The 25,223-nt window shown below is 46.9% G+C and overlaps 1 protein-coding gene across 2 annotated transcripts in view; it reads left to right on the top strand.

Annotated features, from left to right (window-relative positions):
* Nucleotides 1-13,373: 13,373 nt before the first annotated feature.
* The window catches only part of DMRT1 (doublesex and mab-3 related transcription factor 1), a 110,696-nt gene continuing 98,846 nt past the window's right edge, over nt 13,374-25,223 (top strand). The window contains exons 1-2 of one of the 2 annotated variants that reach the window (XM_045468330.1): nt 13,374-13,911; nt 17,593-17,776. In XM_045468330.1, coding sequence (XP_045324286.1) covers nt 13,543-13,911; nt 17,593-17,776 — 553 coding nt within the window. In that variant the 5' untranslated portion in view covers nt 13,374-13,542. The remainder of the gene's footprint in view (nt 13,912-17,592; nt 17,777-25,223) is intronic. The other variant, XM_045468331.1, reaches the window with a different exon arrangement.

The following is a 25,223-nucleotide window of genomic DNA, read 5'->3' as shown; positions in this document are numbered from 1 at the left end:
GACTTCCGGTGAATCTAAAAAAGTGGTGATTGTTGTGCTCTGAAGTCATTTTGTTTCCGTATCCCAGCCTTTCCTCACTCTCACCCACACATACCCCGTTTCAATGCCACCTCTAGAAGCAAAGGAAGAAAAAGCTGGACGTGTCCAGTGTAGAGGACTGGATAAGGTGTGGCACATCAATGTAGTGGGCACAGCCCTACGACAGACTATCAGGGAATAATTTCAAAATATGTCTAGCGAGGGGCACCTGGCTGGCTCAATTGGAAAAGCATGCAACTCTTGATCTTGGGGTCATGGGTTTGGGAGCCACACTGGGTGTGGACATTACCAAAAATAAATAAATAATAAACTTAAAATATATATATGAACAAAAGCCATGCACCAAAGCGTGTAAAATATGCTACCACACGCACACACAAAAAAAGTGTGTGGGGGAGAGTAGAGAATAAATACACGCACTTACGCGTGCATGCGTGTGCACACACACACACACAGACACACACAGACACGATGCATTTGCTTGTGTATGCACCCAATAACTTCAAGAAATCTCAAAAAATTTAAAACCTGGTTGCCTGTGTGGAGGGGAACTTGGTGACTGGGGACACAGGCAGGAAGGAACTTCATTCTCCGGCTTTTTGAATCTTTTAACTTCGGAACCATGGGACTGTATTATCTATTCAAAAATACATATCTATTTTATTTTTTTAAGTTTATTTTTTTTATTTTCAGAGAGAGAGATAAACAACAGTAGAGTGGCAGCGGTGTGGGAGAGGGAGAGGGAGAGGGAAAGGGAGAGGGAGAGGGAGAGGGAATTCCAACCAGGCTGTGGTCATGAGATCATGACCTCAGCTGAAATCAAGAGTCAAACGCTCAAAGGAATGAGCCAACCAGGTGCTCCAAAATACGTATTTATTTTAAAATTCACTCCTTCATTGAACAAACATTAATGAGCCACTAGGGCATCACAGGTCCTGGTCCAGGTGATGGAGACACAGCTGTGAACAGGACCAAACAAAAACACGAAAGGACTGTCATAGACTTCATACCCCTTGTTTCTCAGAGTCCAAAAGACCAGCTCAAAGGCAGCCCTTCTGCCACCCATTCTAACTCTACGACGAGCAGGAATCTTCCTCTCCTTTCCTCTCTGATCTGCAACAGCATTTTTTGGTCTGCATCACATGTAAACCATGAATTACCTGCCCCCTTTGTTTTGTGTGCTGCGGCTTCAGAAAAGCTCATTGTAAATCACCCTAATTAAGTTGCTATCGCCGCTCACACTGTTAACCCTAAAAATAAACTGTTAAACGAGTTTATTTGCGAACATCAGAGAATTGCAATCCAGCCAACACAAGCCACGGGAAAACAATAGGCAACTCTCAGAACAATGGGGAGAAACACCTTTTTATAGAGGGAAGGGGGTCGTTGGGCGGGGCTGTAATAAGCAAAGCATCCATTGGGATAAACTGGGAGTTTGAAGTATACTGGCTCCTCATTGGCTGGGTTGTGACCGTCTCCCATTGGCTGGGCCGTTCCTGGACAAGGAGAAAGCCTTCCCTCCTCCTGCCAGAATAGTCAAGTAGAGGCTTGTTCCTGCGGGGAGTGCAAGGTACTGTCTCTTCCTGTTGGGGTCTGCAAGTGGCAGGGTGCCAGAGCCCGGAACCCAATGCGGAGCTTTAGCTCAGAACCCTGAAATCAAGACCTGAGCTAAGATCAAGTGTCAGTCACTTAACTGAGCCACCCAGGTGCCTCTTCTCAACTCCATTTTATTTATTTGTTTGTTTGTTTGTTTGTTTGTTTGTTTATGAGAGAGAGCATGAGCAGGGGAGGGGGCAGAGGGAGAGAGAGAGTGAATCCAGGCAGGATCCGCCCTCAGTGCAGAGCCTGACGCAGGGCTCAGTACCACCACCCTGGGATCATGACCTGAGCGAAATCAAGAAGTCAGTTAACTGGTTGAGCCACTCAGGAGCCTGGATAGACTTCCTTAATACATGTCCAGTAGAGTGCTTGATTTACGTGTCTGTCTCCCCCGGTAATCGCGAGCTGGGGCAAGAGAGGGCTCATGTCATGTTCTTCCTTCAACCCACCAGCCAGCAGGGGCTTGGCAGGGAGAGACCCTGAGGGGTAAAGCCTGGAGCCCCATTTTATTTTATTATATATATATGTATATATATATATATATATGTATGTATTTAATGTTTATTCATTTTTGAGAGGGAGAGTGAGCGAGCAGGGGAAGGGCAGAAAGAGAGGGAGACACAGAATCTGAAGCAGGTTCCAGGCTCTGAGCTGTCAGCACAGAGCCCGACGCAGGACTTGAACTCACAAACCCTGAGATCATGAGCTGAGCCAAAGTCAGACACTTGAGGGACTGAGTCACCCAGGCACCCCTGGAGCACAATTTTAAACCAAGCCTGCTGTCCACAGAAGACTTTCAGTGTACCTCCAAATGTGTCTTCCCAGTTGGAAATACTGTCATTTGTTTTTTAAGTCATACTGGGAATCTAAAAAAAAAAAAACAAAACAAAAAACAAAAAACAGAGAGAAAGAAAGAAAAAAAAGGAAATCCATAGCAGGGATCCACACTCTTTTTAGGTAACAGGACCAAATAGTAAATATTTTAAGCTTTGTGATTCATGTGGCCTCTGTTGCCACTCCTGGCCCCTGCCCTCCTATCTCTGAAGCAGCTACGAGCCAGTACATAAAGGAGTGAGTGGAACTGTGTTCCTATAAAACTTTATTTACAGGCACCGAAATTGGACTTTCATGTAATTTTATGTATCCAAACCTTGTACTTTTGATTTTCTCAGACATTTAAAAATGTATAATCCAGGGGCACCTGGGTGGCTCATTCGGTTAAGCAACCACCTCTTGATTTTGGCTCAGGTCGTGATCTCATAGTTCATGGGTTCAAGCCCAGCATAAGGCTCTTCGCTGATGGCAGGGAGCCTGCTTGGGATTCTCTCTCTCCCTCTCTCTCTCTTCCCTTCCTCCACTTGTGCTCTGTCTCTCTCTCTCTCAAAATAAATAAAGCTTCAGAAAAACGTAGAACACATTCTTAGCCCACTGGCTATACAAAACATACAGTTACCTGAATTTGGCATATGGGGATATAGCTGGGGGACCCCTGGCCCTAAAGGTTTTTTTTCCCCTACTTCTTTTTTTTTTTTTTTTTTTTCAACGTTTATTCATTTTTGGGACAGAGAGAGACAGAGCATGAACGGGGGAGGGGCAGAGAGAGAGGGAGACACAGAATCAGAAACAGGCTCCAGGCTCTGAGCCATCAGCCCAGAGCCCGACGCGGGGCTCAAACTCACGGACCGCGAGATCGTGACCTGGCTGAAGTCGGACGCCTAACCGACTGCGCCACCCAGGCGCCCCTTTTTTCCCCTACTTCTAAGAAGACTTGGGGGAAGTCATTTTTCCAAGAACCGGTAAAATTAGAATCCCCATATTTGGCAAGTTAAAATACAGAAATTCAACCTGTTTCTGTGTTGAAATTCAATCTCCGATAAACAAGGGTAATATTTTTTAGTGTAAGTATGTCCCATGCAATATTTATGTATTTTATCTGGCTCCCCTGCTTAACAGAGTATTGGTCGTATTCTCTGGGTATGAGGCTATCAATCCCACCCTCTAGTCCCACCACCTGTCACCTCCAACACCACTGTGCTGGTGCCTACCTCCCACGTGGAGACCACTTTCAGCTCACAGCGTGTGGGGGGAGGGGCGGGGGAGGACCCACAGACACTACCTGTCAATCACTGTGGAGGAGGGGCTCTTCTGGGCAGGAAATAGGGCCTGAAAGGGAGCAGGAGGAAGCTTCCTTGCCCCACCCAGGACCCCCCACCCCCCACAACGGTGCATGTGTGCAAGATGACCCAGTCCTGTGGGCCAAACATACTGGCTCGCAGAGGCACTGTGTAAAGATGATGCCTGTCTTGCGGTGGCAAACATGGCCGTGGGCTGGTGGAGCCCTAGAGGGTGACCCTTCCCTTGGGAGTCCCCAGGAACTGGGGCGTGTGCAAGCAGGGGTGTGTCCATTTATGGCACTCTGGGGTTATTTCCTTGTTTGCCCCAGCTTCTCTGAGTATTTTTTGTAATGTTTATTTATTTTTGAGAGAGAGAGAGAGAGAGAGAGAAAAAACACGAGTGGGGGAGGGGAAGAAAGAGAGGGAGGCACAGAATCTGAAGTGGCTTCAGGCACAGAGCCGGAAGTGGGGCTCCAACCCATGAGCCCTGAGATCATGACCTGAGCTGGAGTTGGATGCTCAACCAACTTAGCCACCCGGGTACCCATTTTCTGAGTATTTGTAAATAATAATAAATTAAAAGTACTCCATCCTTGTCTCAGTACGATTCCTCAAGGCAAAGAAGGGCTTTGTGTGCCTCCTGAGTCTATTGAAAGCAGGAGAGATGTGTCCATTAGGAATGCCCATCCAAGTAGGGCAGTGAGGAATGATGGGGGCTGGAGGAAGTGCGCACCCTGGGGACAAAAATTTCCAGGACAGAGTAGAGGCTGCCTGAATGTCCCCATCATGAGACAGCCCCGTTTCTCCCTTTGGAAGGTGTGATTCTAGTTCGTACCAGTCTACCACCCCTTCCTGATTTGGTTCATTAATCCCAATGCTTCTCTCCTGAAAGCCTGCTTCTTCCAAGAAGCCCCCCAGCACCCCCTCCAGTCTTCAGTGTGTTTGTCTTCTAAACTCCTTAGTGCTTAATGTCATCCTCCGTTTGGGGATGAATCCTGCACTAACTCACGACCTTTCTTGAGCTGAACAGTTACTGATGTTTTCTTTGGTGAAATATTGTACACGTTTGTCCTGTTTTCTGAGCACCAGATACATGCTTTATAGTGTCCTGAAGTCACGTTTGGTTAGGGGTGTTCTGACCCTTCAAGTCATAGTAGCCAACTGTGACAATAACCATATACGGTAATCAACTTGAAGCAACATTTATGAAAGTAGTATAGAAATGTATAATTATTTCTTTTGCCATTTTAGACTTACAGGTCATTTTAAAATAATTTGTGCTAATAATTGCAATGAGTAGGCTCAGTCTAATTGTTGGCATCCAGTACCACAGTCATCCTCACTCTCTAGCTTCTTGGCTAGAAGATTCTAGAATAGAAGATTCCTTCTTGAATTAGACAAATTTTTGTTTTTATACCAGATTTCTAAAACTTACTGTAGTTTTCTTCCATTTGCCGGGAAAGGAGAAACCTGACAAGGCCTTCTTTGGGGGAAAACAACAACAACAATAACACAAAGTTTGCTAAAGCACATAATAACTGATCTATGTGTCTACTAAAGGTTTCAATTTTTAAACTTTGAATCAGCCACAAAATAATTCATTTTACTATTCTCAACGGCTTCTGCCTCATGAAATGGTCCGTGGTAAAAATCCAAGCATACTTACATTGTTATTTATCTTGGCAGTATTTGCACTCTGAATCTATCTGTTTATCTTCTTTTTATTTTGGTAGCAAACTCACAAATTGGCCAGAGAGTGGCTATTGAACCCCATGGGAGATGTATCTGAGCACCTTTGTTGATATACATTTTAACTTCCGATTCATTTGAAACTCTTAAATGAAAAGTTATTTCAAGATTTGTGATTACTGTTTCCTCTGGTCTTTTAAATCTGTGGTGGCAGAAGGCACAGGAAAACCCTTGCAAGAGCCTCCGTTTACCAGAGCAGTAGCTGTATAAGAAAGTACTTAAATAGACAGTAATTTCAGGGGGATTATTAACATGAAAAAGTAGGGGCACCTGGGTGTCTCAGTCGGTTAAGCATCTATTGATTTCAGCTCAGGTAATGATCTCACAGTTTGTGAGTTTGAGCCCCGACTCAGGCTCTGTGCTGATAATGCACAGCCTGCTTGGGATTGTCTCTGCCTCTCTCTGTGCCACTCCCCAACTTATATGTGTGCACGCTCACTCTCTCTCTCTCTCTCTCTCTCTCGAAATAAATTTTAAAAAAGTTTTTTTAATTTGACACTTTTTTTTAATGTTTATTTTTGAGAATGGGGGGGGGGGCACAAGCGGGGGAGGGATAGAGAGCGAGGGAGACACAGAATTTGAAGCAGGCTCCAGGCTCTGAACTGTCCGATGCAGGGCTCGAACCCATGAACCATGAGATCATGACCTGTGCCAAAGTTGGACACCACCGACTGAGCCACCAGGCACCCCTAGACACCTTTGATTTTAAAGCATTTTATTTTTAGGGGCTCCTGGGTGGTTCAGTTGGTTAAGTGTCAAGGTCTTGATCGGCTCAGGTCATGATCTAATGGTTCGTGAGTTGGAGCCCAGCAACAGGCTCCGTGCTGACAGCTCAGAGCCTGGAGCCTGCTTCAGATTCTGTCTCCCTCTCTGCCCCTCCCCTGCTCATGTTCTGTCTGTCTCAAAAAAAAAAAATAAATAAATAAATAAACAAACATTGAAAATAAATGTAAAGTTTTTTATTTTTTTATTTTATTTTGAGAGAGAGAGAGAGAGAGAGAGAGAGAACAAGCTGGGGCAGGGCAGAGAGAGAGAGAGAGAGAGAGAGAGAGAGACAATCCCAAGCAGGCTTCATGCTATCCTCACAGAACCCCTCATGGGGCTTGAATCCATAAACTCTAAGATCATAACCTGAGCTGAAATCACAAGTTGGACACCTGACTGAGCCACCCAGGTGCCCCAAGTGTACTGTTTTCTCTCTCCACCAAAATAAATTTTATAAAATAAATTTTTTGGACCTAATATTTTATTTTTTTAAGCTTTAAAAATTTTTTTTATTTTAAATTCTAGTTAGTTAACATACAGTGTAATATTAGTTTCAGGTGTAGAATTTAGTGATTCAGTAATTCTATACATTCCTCAGTGCTCATCATGATATGTGTACTCTTCAATTCCCATCCAAAATAAATATTTTTAAACAAATTTATTCTTGACATTTTAAACAATTGATCCTACAAGAAAAACTTACAATGGCAAGCCACTTTTTTTTCTTTAGCTTAATATAAAAGGGTCAAGATGCTGCTGACAATTTTGGAACAGCAATTAAGACTGAAAAATCCTCTATAGTTATCTTCAAAATACATTTTTAAATTTCTCTGGATGATGAGTATTTTTTTCTGGATCACTGCATTTGACTATCAGGTGAAGTAATTTTTCCCCCACATAACTTAAGCTTTCCCTTCATTTTTTTAAAGATTTTTTTTTTTTTTTAATTTTAGAGAGAGAAAGAGGTGGGGGGGGGGGGGGAAAGGGCAGAGAGAGAGAATCTCAAGCAGGCTCCACACTCAGCCCAAAGCCCGTCTTGGGGCTCCATCCCAGGACCCTGGGATCATGACCAAAGCGGAATTCAAGAGTCAGGCTCTCAACCTACTGAGCCGCCCAGGTGCCCCAAGCTTTCCCTTTAAATGTCATAACATTTACATTTTAACAATTTTTCCTGGGGGAAAAAATCAAATATTTATATTCTTTGCTTAAACGAAGAGTAAGGACTAGAACAGGATTTAAATTTGTGTTGATGACCCACAGGGCACAGGGCGTTACTTGGGAAAATCAATCCTTGCATGGTCTTAGAAAATCCGGACGCCCGGGGCGGGGGGGGGGGGGGGGGGGGGGGTCCTGCTAGCAGCAAGCCTCTGCACGGAGTTAACTCAGAGCCCCGCCTCCCGTGTGCTGTCTCCTCCCTCCCATTGGCTCCCACCTGTGCCGCTCTTCCTGCACTACCTTACTGTGTCAGTCTTCCTCGGAGTTGGGTCCCAGATGCTCAGATAAGGTGGGGGGCATTGTGCCTTGTGACAGATGTTAGCTACTCAGAGGTTCCATCACTTAATTCCAAGTTCCAGGCGGGGCTCCTAATTACTGACTTTGTCGGGACCTGTTTACTCAGGAAGAATTAGCAGCCTGTCCAGATCCTAAAACCTGCCTCCTAGTTCCCCTCATGTCCCCTCTGTGGGACATTCAAGATTCCTCCTGTGGAATTCTGAAACACCTGCTCACACCCGGATCGTGCTTATTCTCTTTCAGGCACCAAACTCAGCCCTTGATGTATGGTAGTTACCGCATCATCACAATTCTCAGATCCTCTCCAATTTCCAGATGAAGAGAGGGAGGCTCAGAGACATTAAGTGGTTCGTTCAAATCACACAGTAATTAGCAGACCCACCATTTTTATTCCCCAAACACCTCAAGGACAAAAACCTTCATCATTCTCCGTTTGCCTATAGGATAGAAGCCAAATTCCTCACTGGCAGGCAAGGTGCCACGCTATCTTTCCAACCTTATCTCCTGCTGGGCTCCAGCTTGACTCCTCTGTTCCAGACTGGCATGCCTGTGCCCTCTCCCCCAACCCACAGGCTCACTCCCCGTGTCCAGCCTTCCATCCGTTGTTCCCACGAGCTAGAAGGTCCTGTTGTCTCCTTTGTGCCTGCTCACATCCTGCGCGACTGCAGGCCATGGGGCAGTGTGGTGTTATGGCAGGTCCCCCTGCATGCCGTGCCTCAGGTTCTATTGCTCTCATTCCTCCTTAGACTCCTACTGCTCATACCGGTCGCTGGGTCATTGCCCACACACAGATGCACACCAAGGCTTTAGTTCAGGCCAGTAAGTAGACTCAGGGCTCCACGCTTGACCCTTGAGCTGAATATTTTGACTGGTATAGTATCTAGCTTCATATATTTGGTTAGAAGCACCACAGAGAATTTTCCTTCTAATCTATTGTACGAAGACCTCAGGCAAAGACTGCTTCCTGTGGACAAAATGCGAAGTAGATGAAATTTATCATTGGTGCTTTCTAATATAGCTCCCCCCGCTAAATTATACTAACGTGTGGAAGGTTAGACGTATATGTACCCTGCTTTCTCCCTACTGTTTTTTTCTTTCCAATATGGAAATAACAATAACAACAATAATGATCATAATGATAATAATAATAATAACCCTATTACTGGGAACCAGATACTTTCCTAAGCACTTCATGAGTATTAACTAATTTAGTATTTCTAACAATCCTTTAGGCAGATATTATTATTATCCTCTTATTCGCCTATTACAGATAAACAGACTAAGACACAGAGAGGTTAAGAAACTTGTCTAAGGTCACACAGCTGGGATTCAAAGCTAGGCATTTCATTATGATGCTATACTGCCTCGCTCATAAAATAATGTATTTTTTTTTCTGATGGTGAAAGTAATGCCTCCTAAGCACTTATAAAAATCAGATAGTAAAGTGTAAGCACCACTGAGCTATAGTAGTTAGAAAGCAAAACACATAATAATTTTTTGTGAAATGAGCTTAGTTTCTGAATTATTATTTTTTTCAGTGTTTATTCTTGAGAGAGAGAGAGAGAGATCACGAGTGGGGAAAGGGCAGAGAGAGAGAGAGGGAGACACAGAATCTGAAACAGGCTCCAGGCTCTGAGCTGTCAGCACAGAGCTCAGCTCTCACGAACCGTGAGATCATGACCTGAGACGAAGTCTGACGCCTAATTGAGTGAGCCACCCAGGTGCCCCTAGTTTCTGAATTCTAATGCTAAGAGTGCTGGCAAATTGGGGTTGACCACGGGACTGAGGCTGCACCAGCTCAGCCCAAACCTGGATATCAGCTCTTACCATACAGTCATGGAAAAGAGACAGAATGGAGGGTTCCAGAATCTGGATCGACTTTGCAAAATTATAAAATAAAAACAAACTATAAGATTATCACCCATAATCCTGTAACCCAGGGAGAACTAAATAGCCTATCAAACAGATATAAATCCATATTAGTTTCTATTTCAGAAATGGAACCACATTGTATATCATGGTGTTTTTTGTTTGTTGCCTTTCAGTTCAAAATTATAAACAGCTTCATTGAGCTATAATTTATATACATAAAATTCTCTTGTTTTAGTCATACCGATAATTTTAATAAATTTGCAGAACTTTGCAACCATTACCACAATACTATTTTATTTTTTAAATATTTTATTCATTTTTGAGAGAGACAAAGAGAGAGCGAGAGCAAGCAGGGGAGGGGCAGAGAGAGAGGGAGACACAGAATCCAAAGCAGGCTCCAGGCTCTGAATCGTCAGCACAGAGCCGGACGAGGGGCTCGAACCCACGAACCGTGAGATCATGACCTGAGCAGAAGTCGGACGCTTAACCTACCAAGCCACCCAGGCGCCTCTACCACAACGCAATTTTAGACCGTTGCATCACCCCCGAAAGACCCCTTATACCCGTTTGCACTTCCTTTTCATCCTTCCCCTAGCTCCTGGTGAATGCTCGTCTATCTTCTCTATATTGATTTGCCTCTTCTGGACATTTGATATAAATGGGAACATACGATATGTGGTATTTTGAATCTTTTCCTTAGCATGTTTTCAAGGTTCATTCTTGCTTCAGCATGTATCACTATTGTCATTCCTTTTGATGCCTGGATAATATTCCATTTGTATGCATATACCATATTTTGTTTATCCATTCATGTGTTGATGAATTGGGATTCTTTAAAATGAGTAATGCTGCTATGGATATTCATGTCCGGGGATTTGTTTGGACTCATATTTTCATGTCTCTGCGGTAGATATCTAGGGGCGAAATAATTTGGTCACATGGTCAAGCTTTCCAAAATGGCTATGCCATTTTACATTCCCACCAGCACTATACCAGAATTCTAGTTTCCCTACATCCTAGCCTGTACTTGCTACTGTCCATGTTTTCGACCACAGCCATCTTCGTGGGTGTGAGGTGATCCCTCGCTGTTGTTTTGATTTGCATTTCCCTGGTGACTAACGATACCAAGCATCTTTCCATGTGCTTACTGGCCATTTGAATAGTTTCTTCGGTGAAATGTCCATTCAAAATGTTGCCCATTCTTCGACTGGGTGTCTCTTTATTATTGAATCTCAAGAGGTTTTTTTTTTTTTTTTTTTTTTTAATGTATTCTAGATACAAGTCCTTTATTAGGTATGATTTCCAAGTATTTTCTCCCAGTCTGTGGCTTTTCAGTTTCTTAGAGGCACAAAGATTTTTGAATTTTGATAAAGTCAGTTTAGCTTTTTTTTTTTTTTTTTTGGCTCTTATCACTTGTGATTTGGTGTCATATCTAAGAAGTCTTTGCCTAACCCTGCCACGTTTTAGAACAGGCTTCCCCACCTCCACCGCTCATCAGTATGTCTTCGCCATGTTTCTACCTCAGTACATAGAGATCTGCATCATCAGCCTTCATAGATCTGGTTTCTGGAAAGAGGGGCGGGAAGAAAGGAGACAAGAGGGCCAGGCCACTCGGAATATCCAGAGCCACTCGGCTCATCCTTGGGAGCTCCCTACTTTCCTTTTGGATCATCTTGCGCCTGGTACCTCCTCTGTGGTTTGTGAATAAAAACTATATTAGGCCGTTAGCTTCATCACATTTTATGTGTTAGCACCTTGGTCGCACAGATTCCTAGCCTCAAGGTTTCTGTAGCCTTAAACCCCTCCATCACAGATCCCAGGGATGGGAGGCTCCCCTGTAACATAGAATTTGACAGTCACTGCTTCCAACATTTACTCCATTCTCTAAAACTGCATTGGCCTTTGGGAATAATTCTGCTCTAGCTAATGTATTAAAGTATAAATGTATGGAAAAAGATGAATAAATAGTACCTAACAGCAATTGGCCTGTGTGTTTTAATGGCAGTATTCCTCCACAAACTGGTGGTGATCACGTAACAGGTTCCAGAACGAGATGATTGGTTGCATCCTGGCCTCTGTCCGGAATAGAGCTTCACTGACTCGATGGATAGGGTATGAGGGATTATGTAAAGCTAGAAGCTTCTTTAGAAAATAATTTGCAGCCAGAGAACACTAATGGAGAATGTGAAAAATGCTCATTTGCTAAGTGAGGGTAACCAGATAACCACCTCGATGAGAAGCCAAGAAGGGTGGGTTCCATCCTTTGCAGACCTAACCCCCCCCCCCCCCCCCCCCGGGGATGGGGGCCCAGAATTTGGAACCTGAGAACTAATGCTGGAGCAAACAAGGAGAGTGGGGGGAGGGCAATGTTAGGGCAGCCCCTTGGCTGGACAATGGCTGTTGCGGGGTTAGGGAGGTGTCACCAAGTAAACAGGTAGGTAAAGGACCAACAACAGTCCTCCATGCTGGGTGGAAACTCTATGAGGCTGAGAAATGCAGAGGGAGGTCATTCAAAGTCCTTTAAGACACAGCGTTAGGTTTTTTAACTTTTGGTTTTCACAAGGCAAACAATACCAAGCCACTGCAGGGGCCAGCTGCTGTTTGCATGGAATATACTGGAATACTAAGAAACAGGGAGACCCGCTGGGAGCTACTGCAGATCCAGACAAGGGAAGGGCTGGTGTTCCAGGGACACGTGGGTGTGTAGGAAGAAATGATCTGCGGGCCTTGGGAAGGGATTTGCTGTACCTGTGAACAGAGAGGAAACACACATGGGTGGGGTGGGGGTGGGGGGAAGGCTGTAAGATGACTGACGGTTTTTAGAGGGATAATTACAGTGAATGCACAGATCTTAAGTGTGGGATGACTTTTGAGAAATATCTACATCTGTTAAGCACACCCCACCCCCATCGAGGTTTTTTTAAAGGCTGAATTTCACGTGCCTGCAGATCCTATGTGAAGCTGCCCCAAGGCAAGAAGCTGTATGCCCCCAAAGTGAGAAGCGACAAGAGCTGGAGCTATAGATTTGAAAGTTATCTGGAGCCAGCAGGTGGAAATCCTGTGAACGAATGAACACAAGTGCACGAAGGGATAACTGGAGAACAGAAAGGCCCAATTTTTGGTGCCATCGAGCCCCACACAGTGAGAGTCTCATTTGCTGATTAAGTGCAGAGACTTCTCTTTTCTCAGGCCGTCGATCTCATACTTCGTTCTCTTAAGTGAGACAGAAGGCGCTTTCCTTTCCGAGTTGGCTTCTGCCAACCTTTGCCTTAGTTACCCAACTAACTTGGAGATTGGGGGAAGGGAGCGAGAGAACCCCACCGGGTGGTCTGCATCTCCTCCAAGCAGCTTGCACGACCAGGATGCACAACTACGCCCTCGCCCTGGGGAGCTGAGCTTCCTGCTGGTGCAGCGCGCTTTCGCACCTGGGCGGGCACAGAGATCGCAGGATCGCCGCGGCTCTGCATCTCTGGCTGCACTTGCAGCCACCCTGCAGCAGTGCCCTCGGCGTTTGCAGCCAGTGCAAGCCAGCTCGCGGCGGGAACGCTAGGGCCAGAGTTGGGGGGCGGTGGGCGTGGCTGCATTCCCTTTCGCCTTCTCCCGCCCAGGCAGTCCCGGGAACGTTCTGAAAAGTATCTAAAAGTTGGGCGCCGCGCGCGCGCGCGCCAAAAAAAAAAAAAAAAAAAAAGGCACAACCTCCTCCCTCCCCACTCCCGCCAGTCTCAGCGTTGTGTGGCTCGACCTCGCCACTCCGGCTGCACCTCCGGCTGCGGCGCGCACGCTTTCTGCGCCTTCCGCTCCCGAGCCTCGCCGTCGGCTGGGCTCTTTTCTTGCAGCCGGCTCCAGACCAGAGAGGAGTCCAGAGGGTCCTAGCACTTCTCTTTGGGGCACCATGCCCAACGACGAAGCATTCAGCAAGCCTTCGGCACCGTCGGAGGCCGGGGCACCCCCGCAGGGCAAGACGGGGGGCTTCGGCAAAGCGGCAGGACCGCAGCTAACTAGCACCGGTGGTGCGGGCGCCGGGGGCAGCGGCGGCGGCGGCGGCGGCGGCGGCTCGGGCTCGGGCTCCGGCTCCGGCTCCGGGTCGTCGGGCATGGGCTCCGGGGGCAAGAAGTCCCCGCGGCTGCCCAAGTGCGCGCGATGCAGGAACCACGGCTACGCGTCGCCGCTCAAGGGCCACAAGCGCTTCTGCATGTGGCGGGACTGCCAGTGCAAGAAGTGCAACCTGATCGCCGAGAGACAGCGCGTGATGGCCGCGCAGGTGAGTGCGGGCGTCCAGGAACAGGGGGATCAGCCCCGAGCTTAAAGTCCCTCGAACGAGGCGGGCGCCACGCGGTCCAGGGGTTCTGGAGGGAGGCCGTGGGGCTCGCTGACCGCCGCGGGGCCCAGGCCTCCCAGCTACGCGACGCGCCACGCCACCCTTGGAGGACCGGGAGTCGTCTCCCATCCGGCCCGCGGAGGGGGGAGGTGCGGGCTTTGCCCGAGGCCCCGGGATCCCTGATCTCGCCCTTAAATAGAGTTGCGGGGTTCGCCCCTTTGGGGGTCCCCAGGATCTCAGCCATTTTTCAGAGCAGAGAGTTAGTTGCTGGGTTTGCGCTGTTCGGAGTCTCGGGATCCCCCCCGACCCCGCCCTCTAGCCGACCGTTGAGGGGTTCGCCTCTTCGGGCGTTCCCAGAATCCATCCCTAGGATGGCTGATCCTTTCCAAGCAGTACGTTTCAGGGCTCGCTCTGTCCCGGAGTCCCTGGATCCCTGACCCCGTCCTCCAGGAGAGTTGCGGGGTTCGCGCCTTCGGGGGTCCCCAGAATTCCTTGGATCTCTGATGGTTTTCTTGGAGCACAGAGGTGCAGGGTTCGCCCCTTGGGGGGTCACCAGCATCCCCAGGATCTCTGATCCGGCTTTCAGAGCAGAGAGTGTTGGGAGGCCAACCCGCCCGCGGTCCCGAGGATCTCCGACCTCGCTGTTCGAGCACAGAGTTGGGGAACCCACCCCGCTCCGGAGGCCCTAGGATCCCCGCCCCCGAGCAGAGACTAGCTCTCACTTTGGGGAGGGTGCTGGAGGGCTCCCGCTCGGCCGACTGGGGGGGGGGGGGAGGGAGGCCAGCACGGAGGTCACAGCGTCCGCCGCTCTTTCGTGTACCGCGCGGGTGGCGAGATCCTTCTGGAAAAGTCGCTGCGGCGCGCATGGTCCCCGCGCACCTCCAGGCGCCCTTCCCAAGCTCGCCGCCCGCGGGTCCGCGCCACGCGCATCAGCCATTTTGAGCCGCGGAAATTTTACTAGCGTTTCAACTTTTGCCGCCTGGACCTGGCCTACTCAGGTCCAAGTTCCTTTGAGTCTGTTTTAAAGCACTCTTAAGGATATTTGAAAATCAGCTCAGGGGAGAAAATGGCAAGGGTTTAAGGGTAGATCTGTAGTTCTCTTTTTTTTTTCTTTTTTTTCTAAAGCATCCCAAGCAGGACAGTAGTTTAGCGTCTTCAACGGAAATAGTTAGCGTCCTTGGTATCCTGAAAGGATTTTTAGGGGAGAATAATATACATTCTTTCCAGCTAAAATTTGTTTCATCCTTTTAAGACAGTTTATTTAAGATTAAAAGATACCAAAGAAGTGTTTACTAACGATGTGCTACTTTTGACTGGGATCGTGTAGATATCCTCCGTGGAGAAGAACTCCTATAAGCGGTTTAACAAGACTGCTTTTTTATATCCGTCTGAATTTTGAAAATGTGTCTCAAATTGGTTGTATGTTGCCTTCACGGGTCGCAAGTGGACACGCAGGTTATTTTCCTTCGTTTCCTCATGGATTTTTAGCTTAATCTGGAGTGGGTGAAGAGAGAACACTGATGGAGGGTTAAAATGCATCCCCGTGAGCTTACTGAGAAAGACTTGGGGGCATTGAAGTTATGTTTGTAGGTAGAAAAATATTCTGAACGTTTAGTTGTTAGCTTAAATATTTAGTGTGGAGAGTATGCTTGAGAGGGGAATTGTCCTCAAAATATAATTAAAAATCTGTATTGAAATAGGGCCATTCATTTTGAATAAGCTTTCTTATTAAAAGGGGCACCAACTTGGAAAAAGCCTGTTTGCTTATGTTAAAAACAAAAACGACGCAGGGTTACTGTTATAATATGAAACTTCAGCATTTTCTGCACCAGAAAGTTTGCACTGTGCTAGATGAAATCCTTCAAAATTTCCCATAACAGCCATTCTTTTCGTTCTGAGTGTGTGAAATTGAACTTAAATATGACCTTCAAGTGGTAGTGTTTTAATCAATTGCCCCACCTTTCTGGATTAAATAACATTTCTTTAAGATCTTTGAGAGGTCTTCTCTGTCCCTCTCCTGCTCACCTTCTCTCTCCCTGCCTCTCAAAATAAATAACTTAAAAAAGTAAGTAAAATACTTGAGAGGTCTTTATAACAGTGTTCTTAGTTTATGGTGTATATAATAAACACCCTGTGCATTTTGTGCACGCGTGGGATTTGTGTAAATTGGGGTATAAGCGTGCATTAACGTATTTCAGAGATCTGTGGGTATTTTTTGCTGTTGTTGCTGCTGTTTCCGTGAAATCTTTCATATTCTGTTTCTAAACTGAGTTATTAATGGAGAATCCAAGACTTAAGGTTAGTCGTTTTATCTTGATTATTTAAGGATTTTGTTTTGTAAGTTGAGAATTCTTGTTGTGAGGGAAATTATTTTCAAGTTAATCAGTTTGCTAAATGTGGACTACAGTTTTCCTAAAACAATATATAAATCGGAACTGTGTTTCTGGTTAACCATTTTGATTTCGACTTTGGGCTTATAGTTGGGCTGCTGAGGTAGAGATATTTTACTTTCTCATTTCGCTCTTACCAATAGTCCAGTTTCAACAGAAATACTCCTCTTTTGTTACGTGTAGGAGGCAAAAGTACTTTACTTCTATTTGCTTTACACTTTTTTCCCCCCGAACCTTTAACAATGTTATTTAAAAGCAGATAAATTGAAGAGGGACCGTGAGGAGTCTCTCTCGTAGGTTAGGTCCCTTACACCCTCACTTCCGGCTCCTTCCTTCCAGCCTGTCTTCTGCCTTTCTTTCCCCCTGCAGCCTCTCCCTTCCCTTCCTTTCCCCAGGGACTTCAACACGGTGTTCCAGCCCCTTCCTCCCATTTTGGCTCTGCATGCTCCTCCATTCCAGAGATCGGGGGCCCTGTGGGGTTTCCTGGCCCTGCCTTTCCCACCTACCCTGCTCCCCTGTGCTGTGTTGTTCTGACCCTTCCTTCTTGCCGGTCCAGGCGTTTCTCATTCTGTCCTTCGAGGCCCTGTTCCGGTACCACTTCTGGCTGATTCTTGCACTCAAAGCCATCTCTGTCTCCAGAGTCCTGCTGTGGGGGTCGATGTGTCCCTATCCTGTGGTATTTGCCACATTGTGTGGTGAGTTGTGGCTGCCCATTTGCACCTCCTGCTTCTGCTTTTCAACAGTGAGTACCTTGGGATGGTGGACTCTAATCTCGCCGTATCTTGCTGGTTGCTGTTCCCAGCGTGGGGGCCTTTTATGTGTGGAGAGAAGGAGTGAGTGACCTCACTCTCCTTCCTTCCTGTTCTACCCTCGCTGACTTCTCTTCAGATTGAACTCCTCTGCTTGGCTGACTCTACGGGTGTCCCCCCCCCCCCCAACCGCGCCCATCCTCCCTGGCCAGGCTCATTTCCTGCTCCTCTACATATTCCTGGGTGTAGGGGACAGGCTGTGACCCACCGTGGGCTCTAAACCACCTTCCACTTTGGCTGCACCTCCTAGGCATCGGGGTGGCTTTCTTTCGCAAGGAATGAGAGGATCTCGGGCCTCTGTCCTGAAGCCCCTAAATCAACACGCCTGGGGTGACGGGGGCCTGGTGGTTGTGGCGCAGCTGTGCTGTCCAGGTGACGGGGGTGGGGGGGTGCAGGAGGGCTGACCTGCTGCCCTGTGCTTGCAGGTGGCCCTGAGAAGGCAGCAGGCCCAGGAGGAGGAGCTGGGGATCAGCCACCCCATCCCGCTGCCCAGCGCTGCCGAACTGCTTGTCAAGAGAGAGAGCAATGGCAACAACCCGTGCCTGATGACCGAGAGCAGCAGCCCCTCGCAGCCGGGGCCGGCCAGCACCCCCACCACTGCCGCATCAGGTAAGGGGCCCGAGGCGCACGTGGTCGCCGGCCAGGACGGAAGAAGGGCCGCGGTCCACGAAAATGGTCTCGGGACTGGCCTGCGCCACGCGTCACATCCAGAACGTAAGGGGTCTCCCTCTGTGGGTCTGTTTTTGGCTGCCTCACGAAGGAGATGGCCAGGAATTCTCGAATTGGACATCTGGTAGCTTTGCTTTGCCGTTGGCTAATAGCTAAGTCTGAATCTGGACAGAGTCAGACTCACTGGATATCAGAGGGCTGAGATCAGCCCAGAGTTCATCTCAGTCCACCCTCTGTTTTGAGGTCCTCTTGGTGGGAGGTAAAGATCCTTGTGTTCTAGAACCGTAAGTCCCATTTCTCTGGCAAGGACTGCGGTCCATTTGGGGAAAGTGTCTGCAAAGGTCCTGAGGGGTAGGAAGGTTAAGTGACCGGCCGAGTCCACTGAGCTAGAAAGTATCTGACGTGGTCCACGTGCCTCCAGAGCTCATTGTGCTAAACTGGTCTCCAAATGACCTCAGCAATCATGATGGTCTAGAGTCGCACTGTCCAGGATGGACGCCCCTTGCCAGGTGTGGCCATTTAAATTTAACCTAAGTACAGTGAAATAAGATGAAAACGTGAGACCAAAGAAGGTATACAATGAGCATTAGCGATCATTAGGGAAATGCAAGTCAAAACTATAGTGAAATACCACTTTGCACCCATTAGGTTGGCGGCTCTGAAAAAAAATAAAAATAAAAACAAACAAAACCCCAGAAAATAACAATATTGGCAAGGATGGGGGGAAATTGGATCCTTTGTGCACTCTTGGTGGAAATGTAAAATGGTGTAGCTGACATATGGCGTTTCTTCCAAACATAGCAAAGAGAATGATCTGTGACTCAGCAACACCTCTTCTGGGTTTGTACCCAAAAGAACTGGAAGCAGGGTCTCGTAGAGACCCCTATCCTTGTACACCCACGTTGATAATAGCATTCATAATGTGGAAGCAACCCGTGTGTCCACGGACAGATGAGCGAGTAACAAAAATGTGGTAATGTGGTCTATACATATAGTGGAATGTTATTCACCCTTTAGGAGGAAGGGAATTCTAAACCTTTTTTTTTAACCTTTTTTTAATGTTTATTTTTGACAGGGAGAGAGAGAGAGAGAGAGAGAGAGAGAGAGACACATAGTGTGAGCAAGGGAGAGGCAGAGAGAGAGAGGGAGACCCAGAATCTGAAGCAGGCTCCAGGCTCTGAGCTGTCAGCACAGAGCCAGACGCAGGGCTTGAACCCACGAATTGTGAGATCATGGCCTGAGCCAAAATCAGACACTTAACCCACTGAGACGCCCCAAGAAGAAGGGAATCCTGCCACACACTAAGACATGGATCATCTTGAGGATATTATATTAAGCGAAACGAGCCGGTCACAAAAAGACGGATACCATATGGTTCTGCTTAAGAGTATCAAAATCATAGGGACAGAAAGTGGATTGGTGGTTGCCAGGGGCTGGGGGGAGAAGGGAATGGCGAGTTAGTGTTCTGTGAGTGTAGAGCTGCACTTTACAAGGTGCAAAGAGTTCTGGAGACAGATGGTGGCAATGGTGGCAACATTACAGAGGTGTTTAATGTCACTGAAGCGTGCATTTAAAAGTGGTTAAGATGGGAGATTTTAGGTTACGTGCATTTTACCATTATAAAAAAAAATGTGTTTAAAAACTTAAAACCTTTAGCTCCTCAGTTGCACTTCCACATTTCAAGTGCTCAGAAGGCACTTAGAGCTCAGGTCCTAATTATTTAAATTATCAGAAAGTGTACATTTCCATTTTTCACAGAGTTCCTTTGAATGGCACTGGCCTAGAGTGCAGGAGTTCTAGGAAATCCACCAAGATCTGTGAAATCCTGTTGACAAATATTTATACTGTTGACCCTTAACAACACGGGGGTCAGGAGTACCAACACCCTGCACAGTCAAAAATGCATGTATGACCTTTGGCTTGCCGACAACTTAACTGCTAATAGGCTACTGTTGAGTAGAGCCTTACCAATGATATAAAACAGTCAATGATATAAAACAGATATTTTGTATGTTATGTGTATTATATAATATATTTTTATAATGAAGTAAGCTAGAGAGAAGAAATGTTATGAAGAATGTCATAAGGGGGAGAAAATACGTTAAAAGAACTGCTGTATTTATTTTAAAAAATTCACGTGTCAGTGGACCTTTGCAGTTCAAATCTGTGTTGTTCGGTAGTCCACTGTATTACATGCTAAAAACTCATGCCGAAGGGCGTCTGGGTGGCTCAGTCAGTTGAGCAACCAACTTTTGATTTCGGCTCAGGTCATGATCCCAGGGTTGTGGGATCAAGCCCCGCACCCAGCTCCATGCTGAGCTTGGAACCTGCTTAAGATTCTGTCTCATTCTCCCTCTGCCCCTCTCCCCAACTCATGTTCTCTCTCTAAAATAAAAATAAAATAAATAAAAACATATGCTGAGATTCATAGAAGATCTTTAGAGTCCACTAAGGCTCCCTGAAATACAGCCTTGCAGTGTGATTCCTCTTCACTAAGCTTTTCTTGAGTTACTCGGTTTGTTCAGCGGGGCTGAAGTTATTCAGCTGCCTTGCCACTTATTCGCTGTGCAACTTCAAACAAGTCACTTAAGCTCTCTGGGCCTTTGGTTTCCTCATATCAAAAATGGGGGAGGAGGTCTTTGAGGGTTTTGAAGCCTGAGTCCTGGCCATTATAAAGAAGGTAAAGGTAAGTGGACACTGAAGAAGGCCAGTGAGAGATGGAACCCTTGTCTCTGTGCAGCAGGTAGGTGTGCCTGTGTACCTCTCACTGTGAGTATTGCTGCGGCTCTAGGTTCTGTAGTTTACAAGGAGAACCGTGTTTTCTCTCTTTGGCTTGGTTTCTCATAATGTATGCTTACAAAGGGTTTCCAGACTTCCCTTTTGTTAGGAAGGACTGAATACATTTATCAGCAGTGGGATCTTTACACTTTGAGATTATATGCTGTGTTTAAGGTTGATTACCAAATAATACCGGGTCAAGGGCTGGTCTGGTGGATTTCGCTGGAGGGCTGAAATGGGAAAGGGGTGTGTCAGAGGAATAAAGAGGGGAGTAACTCATTTGATTTTCACAAACATCTTCTGAGGTAGGCACTATTCCCCGTTACAGCTAAGGAAACCAGTGGTAAGGGAGCTGCCCCAGAATAAAGCTCAGTTGAACTTGGATTCTGTCCAGGGCTGTAAGGCCTCAAAGCCCATGGATTTTCCATTTTACCTGCCTGTGAAGAGAGGCTGGGGAAACAGTTGCCATGTTTCCTTGTCAAAAGGACCAATCACAATTCGAGGCTGTGGTTTTATCTTCAGAAGGGATTTAGGGCTACCCGAGAAATTAAGAACACCTTAATTAGGGACAGAAGTCCCTGCCATTCACTATTGTTCTAGAAGGCTGTGGCCACCGATCTTCATGGGGAGGAACAGAGGGAGAGGCCCGTGATGGGTAAATGTCCAAGCAGGGCAGTTTACAGGGCACCACAGGTAAGCCTGGCTTAGCCAGCTGTTCTCCACTCCACCTTGTGGAAGGGATGTCAGGGTTGGATTGTATACCCAAGAGAGGAGCTTTAAAGAAGGATCTCAGGGTTGATGGAGTTCAGCGTGACAAAGACGTTCTCGAAGAGTATTTCAGAGTAGCAGCAGGGAAAGTCACAAATAGAAGCAGCAGGGGAGCAAGCTAGAAGGTTCAGGGTCAGGGAGGATGTGACCAGATTCTCTTTCTTTGCCTATGGAGCCGGTAGACCTTGGAGTCATTTTGGAGTCTTGGACTCAACACTCAGCAGGAGGGAATGAGGAAGCCAGCAGTGTGCTGTGCTCGTGTGCTTGGGAGGCATCGCTCTGGAGGCCCTCTGCCTGTGGGCTCTCCCCTCGCCAGCCCACCTCCATGGGGCAGGAGCCCCAGGTACATGGTCTCACTCCCAGAGCAGGGGGAGGGGCAGACAGAGAGAGAGAGAGAGAGAGAGAGAGAGAATCCCAAGCAGGCTCCATGCTGTCAGCTCAGAGCCCAGTGCAGGGCGCAGTCTCAGGAACCTTGAGATCACAACCCGAGCCAAAATCCAGAGTTGGACGCTTAACCGACTGAGCCACCCAGGCACCCCGAGGCTTGCACCAAGGCTCTTGAGTGGAGATTGATAATTTCTGGACTGAGCTAGGATATGAGTAAGAGAAAGACAGAAAAGCCACTAGAGATAAACTACGTAAATATATAGAGGGAGGAAAAGAGAGGAAGGGAGGTGGGGAAGAGAGAGAACCAAGAGAGAGAGACAAACAGACTGAAGAGTGTCCTTCAAGATTTGTGAAGCACGTGGGACCCAATTTAAGATAGTTTGCTGCTAACACATTAGTAAAGCTTATATTAAACTTCCAGAGATTGGGATTTATTTGAAATAACAGTTAACTTCATGCAGTAAAAGGGAAACAGTAGAAAAGCATATTCAGTGAAATGGGGTTGTACTTCCAATCCCAACCCGCAAATCCCTTCTGTTTGGCATTCCAGGATTACTGGCTGGACATATAGGTTTATGTGTCTGTCTTTCACTTTTGTAGATCTATTATTCATGTATTTAACTTAATGAGAGTACATTGTTCCTACTTGGAGTTAGTTTAGTTTTTTTTTTTTTCTTAGAACATCTTGAAATTTTTTTTAACGTTTGTTTTTGAGAGCGAGCGCATGCGAGTGAGCGTGGGGGGGGGGCAGAGAGAGAGGAAGACAGAGGATCCGAAGCAGGCTCCAGCCTCTGTACCAACAGCAGACAGCCTGAGAAGGGGCTGGAACTCATGAACCGTGAGATCATGACCTGAGCTAGTCAGAAGCTCAACCGACTGAGCCACCCAGGTGCCCCACAGCTTGGAATTTTTTACTGGGTTAGCCTTCCATCATATAAATGTAAAAGGCTAGAACTGTATCTAGTGAGGGGTGAAAGCTGCCAATGTGATCAGGGAATAGTTGCCCTATTCACACGGAGGCAAGCTGTTCCCCTTCTCCCTCTAATATCTAATGTTTAGTGTCTACAAGGGCAGTAGCCTAGTGAAATTCAGTAGATTTTCATGTCCTTGAAGTTTCTTAGTTATCTCCTTTTGGCTCCCAAAAGTGCCAGAGTGAGAGTGGAAAGCACCCAAGAATTATTGCCCACATTATTGGCTGCATTCTAAGGATGCTGTGAAGGAAATTGGGTTCATCACCAAGCTGTTGTTTTCACTTATTGGAGAGCAGACTCCCTCTGAATAGGATCCCATACCTTAGAGGAAAGTCTCTCCACTCCTTAACCAGAGACTGGCTACCATCTACCAAAGATTCCTAGAATAATGGGGTGGAAACGATTTCTTATTATTATTTTCATTTATGACTGTGGGTATTACTGTGGAAGAAACAGCCTTTTGAAGCACTGCCCTATTCATTGTTGTTTCTTACGCTAGCGGGATCATTTTCAGTGCAATGGCAAAGAAAAGAAAATCATTTTTTATTGTAAATAACAGTGAGTTAACCGCAACTATTCAACATTATCTCTGCGGTTTTCCATTTTTAATTTTAGCGTAAAATTATGTCTTAGAATTTTTTCTTTTAACGTTTATTCATTTTTGAGAGAGACCGCGTGTGAGCAGGGGAGGGGCAGAGACAGAGGAAGACACAGAATTCGAAGCAGGCTCCAAGCTGTGAGCTGTCAGCACAGAGCCCGATGGGGGGCTGGAACTCACAAATTGCGAGATCATGACCTGAGTCGAAGTCTGACACTTAACTGACTGAGCCACCCAGGCGCCCCTAGCATAAAATACATCTTAATTTTCAAAATTACCAGTTGACTTTAAAAAGTCACACATAGGCGTTCTTCATCTTTAAAATTTGCATTCCTCTTTGTTTTAGTTTTCATTTTATTTTTTTAATGTTTTTTATTTTTGAGAGAGACCGAGTGTGAATGGGGGAGGGGCAGAGAGAGAGAGGGAGACACAGAATCGGAAGCAGGCTCCAGGCTCAGAGCTGTCAGCGCAGAACCCGACCTGGGGCCTGAACCCACGGACCATGAGATCATGACCTGAGCCGAAGTCGGATGCTTAACCCACTGGGCCACCCAGGCGCCCCTGTTTTATATTCCGCTTGTCCTTCAACTCCTGCACAACCACTCGGAGGCTGTTTCTCGCATGGCTCACGCTGAGGTCTGCATGGTTCTTGGCCTCTCCTTTTCTGGGCACAGCTGTCAGATGAAGGGTTGCATTGTAGCTCATCAGGCGCATGTGTGTCCTTTGTAAGTAGGGACCTGAATGTTATCGCCCTTGGGGCCCTCCCTTCTGGAGCACCGGGCACTTCCACACACACTCACAGTCACACTCCCTCGCATCAGACCACCTCCTACTGTCTCTGGCCTCCCCCCTGCTGCCGGGCCTCTTGTGGCCTGTGGCCCACTTTCACTCACCTTTCCCCTGTTGGAAGGGTCAGTCGGGTCTGTGTCTGATAATGATGCCCCCCCGCCCCCTGCCGCCTCCGACTTCGCTGCTCTTCCTTCACAGTAATTTCTCACTCGAGCATACACGGGGAGCAAGCACAGGCTGGTAGGGGAACGCGTTTCATTGTGTGTCTTCTCCGTGCTTTACAAATGGGAAATGTGGCAGCTTGAAAAGGGAATTGTGTGTCCATGCAGCTCTTACCGGCAAGAACTGTGGCTGATGAATTAACAACAGAAGATCCTGAGCTTAGATTTTTTTTTTTTTAATCTTATTCTTTAGAGCAGTTACAGGTTCACGTCGCGGCGAAGAGGAAGGCGCAGGGATTTCCTGTGTGCCCCCGTCCCCACACGTGCACAGCCTCCCCTGCCATCAACGTCCCCCACCAGAGCAGGACACTTGGTACAGTTGAACCTGTGTGGACATGTCGTTACCCCCGAACTTTGTAGTTTACATGTGTGTTCTATGGGTTTGGACAAATTTAATGACCGTCTGTACCCACCATTGTAGTATCACACAGAATTGTTTCAGTGACCGGAAAACCCTGTGTGGAGTTATTGAAATTTAAAATAACATTCCAGGGGTACCTGGGTGGCTCAGGCGGTTAAGTCCCTGACTTCGGCTCCGGTCATGACCTTCTGGTCTGTGAGTTCGAGCCCTGAGTCGGGCTCTGTGCTGACAGCTCAGAGCCTGGAGCCTGCTTCAGAGTCTGTGTCTCCCTGTCTCTCTGTCCCTTCCCCACTTGTGATTTCTCTCTTTGTCTCTTTCTTTCTCTCTCTCTGTCTCAAAAATAAATAAACATTTAAAAAATAACATTTCAATTAAAAAATTTTTAATGTTTATTTTTGAGAGAGAGAGACAGTGCAAGCTGGGGAGGGGCAGAGAGAGGGAGACACAGAATCTGAAGCAGGCTCAAGCTCTGAGCTGTTAGCACAGGGCCCAATGTGGGGCTTGAACTCACGAA

The sequence above is a fragment of the Leopardus geoffroyi genome, chromosome D4, assembly GCF_018350155.1.
Source record: "Leopardus geoffroyi isolate Oge1 chromosome D4, O.geoffroyi_Oge1_pat1.0, whole genome shotgun sequence".
NCBI classification, from domain to species: Eukaryota; Metazoa; Chordata; class Mammalia; order Carnivora; family Felidae; genus Leopardus; species Leopardus geoffroyi.
This window is presented reverse-complemented; position numbering and strand designations above follow the sequence as displayed.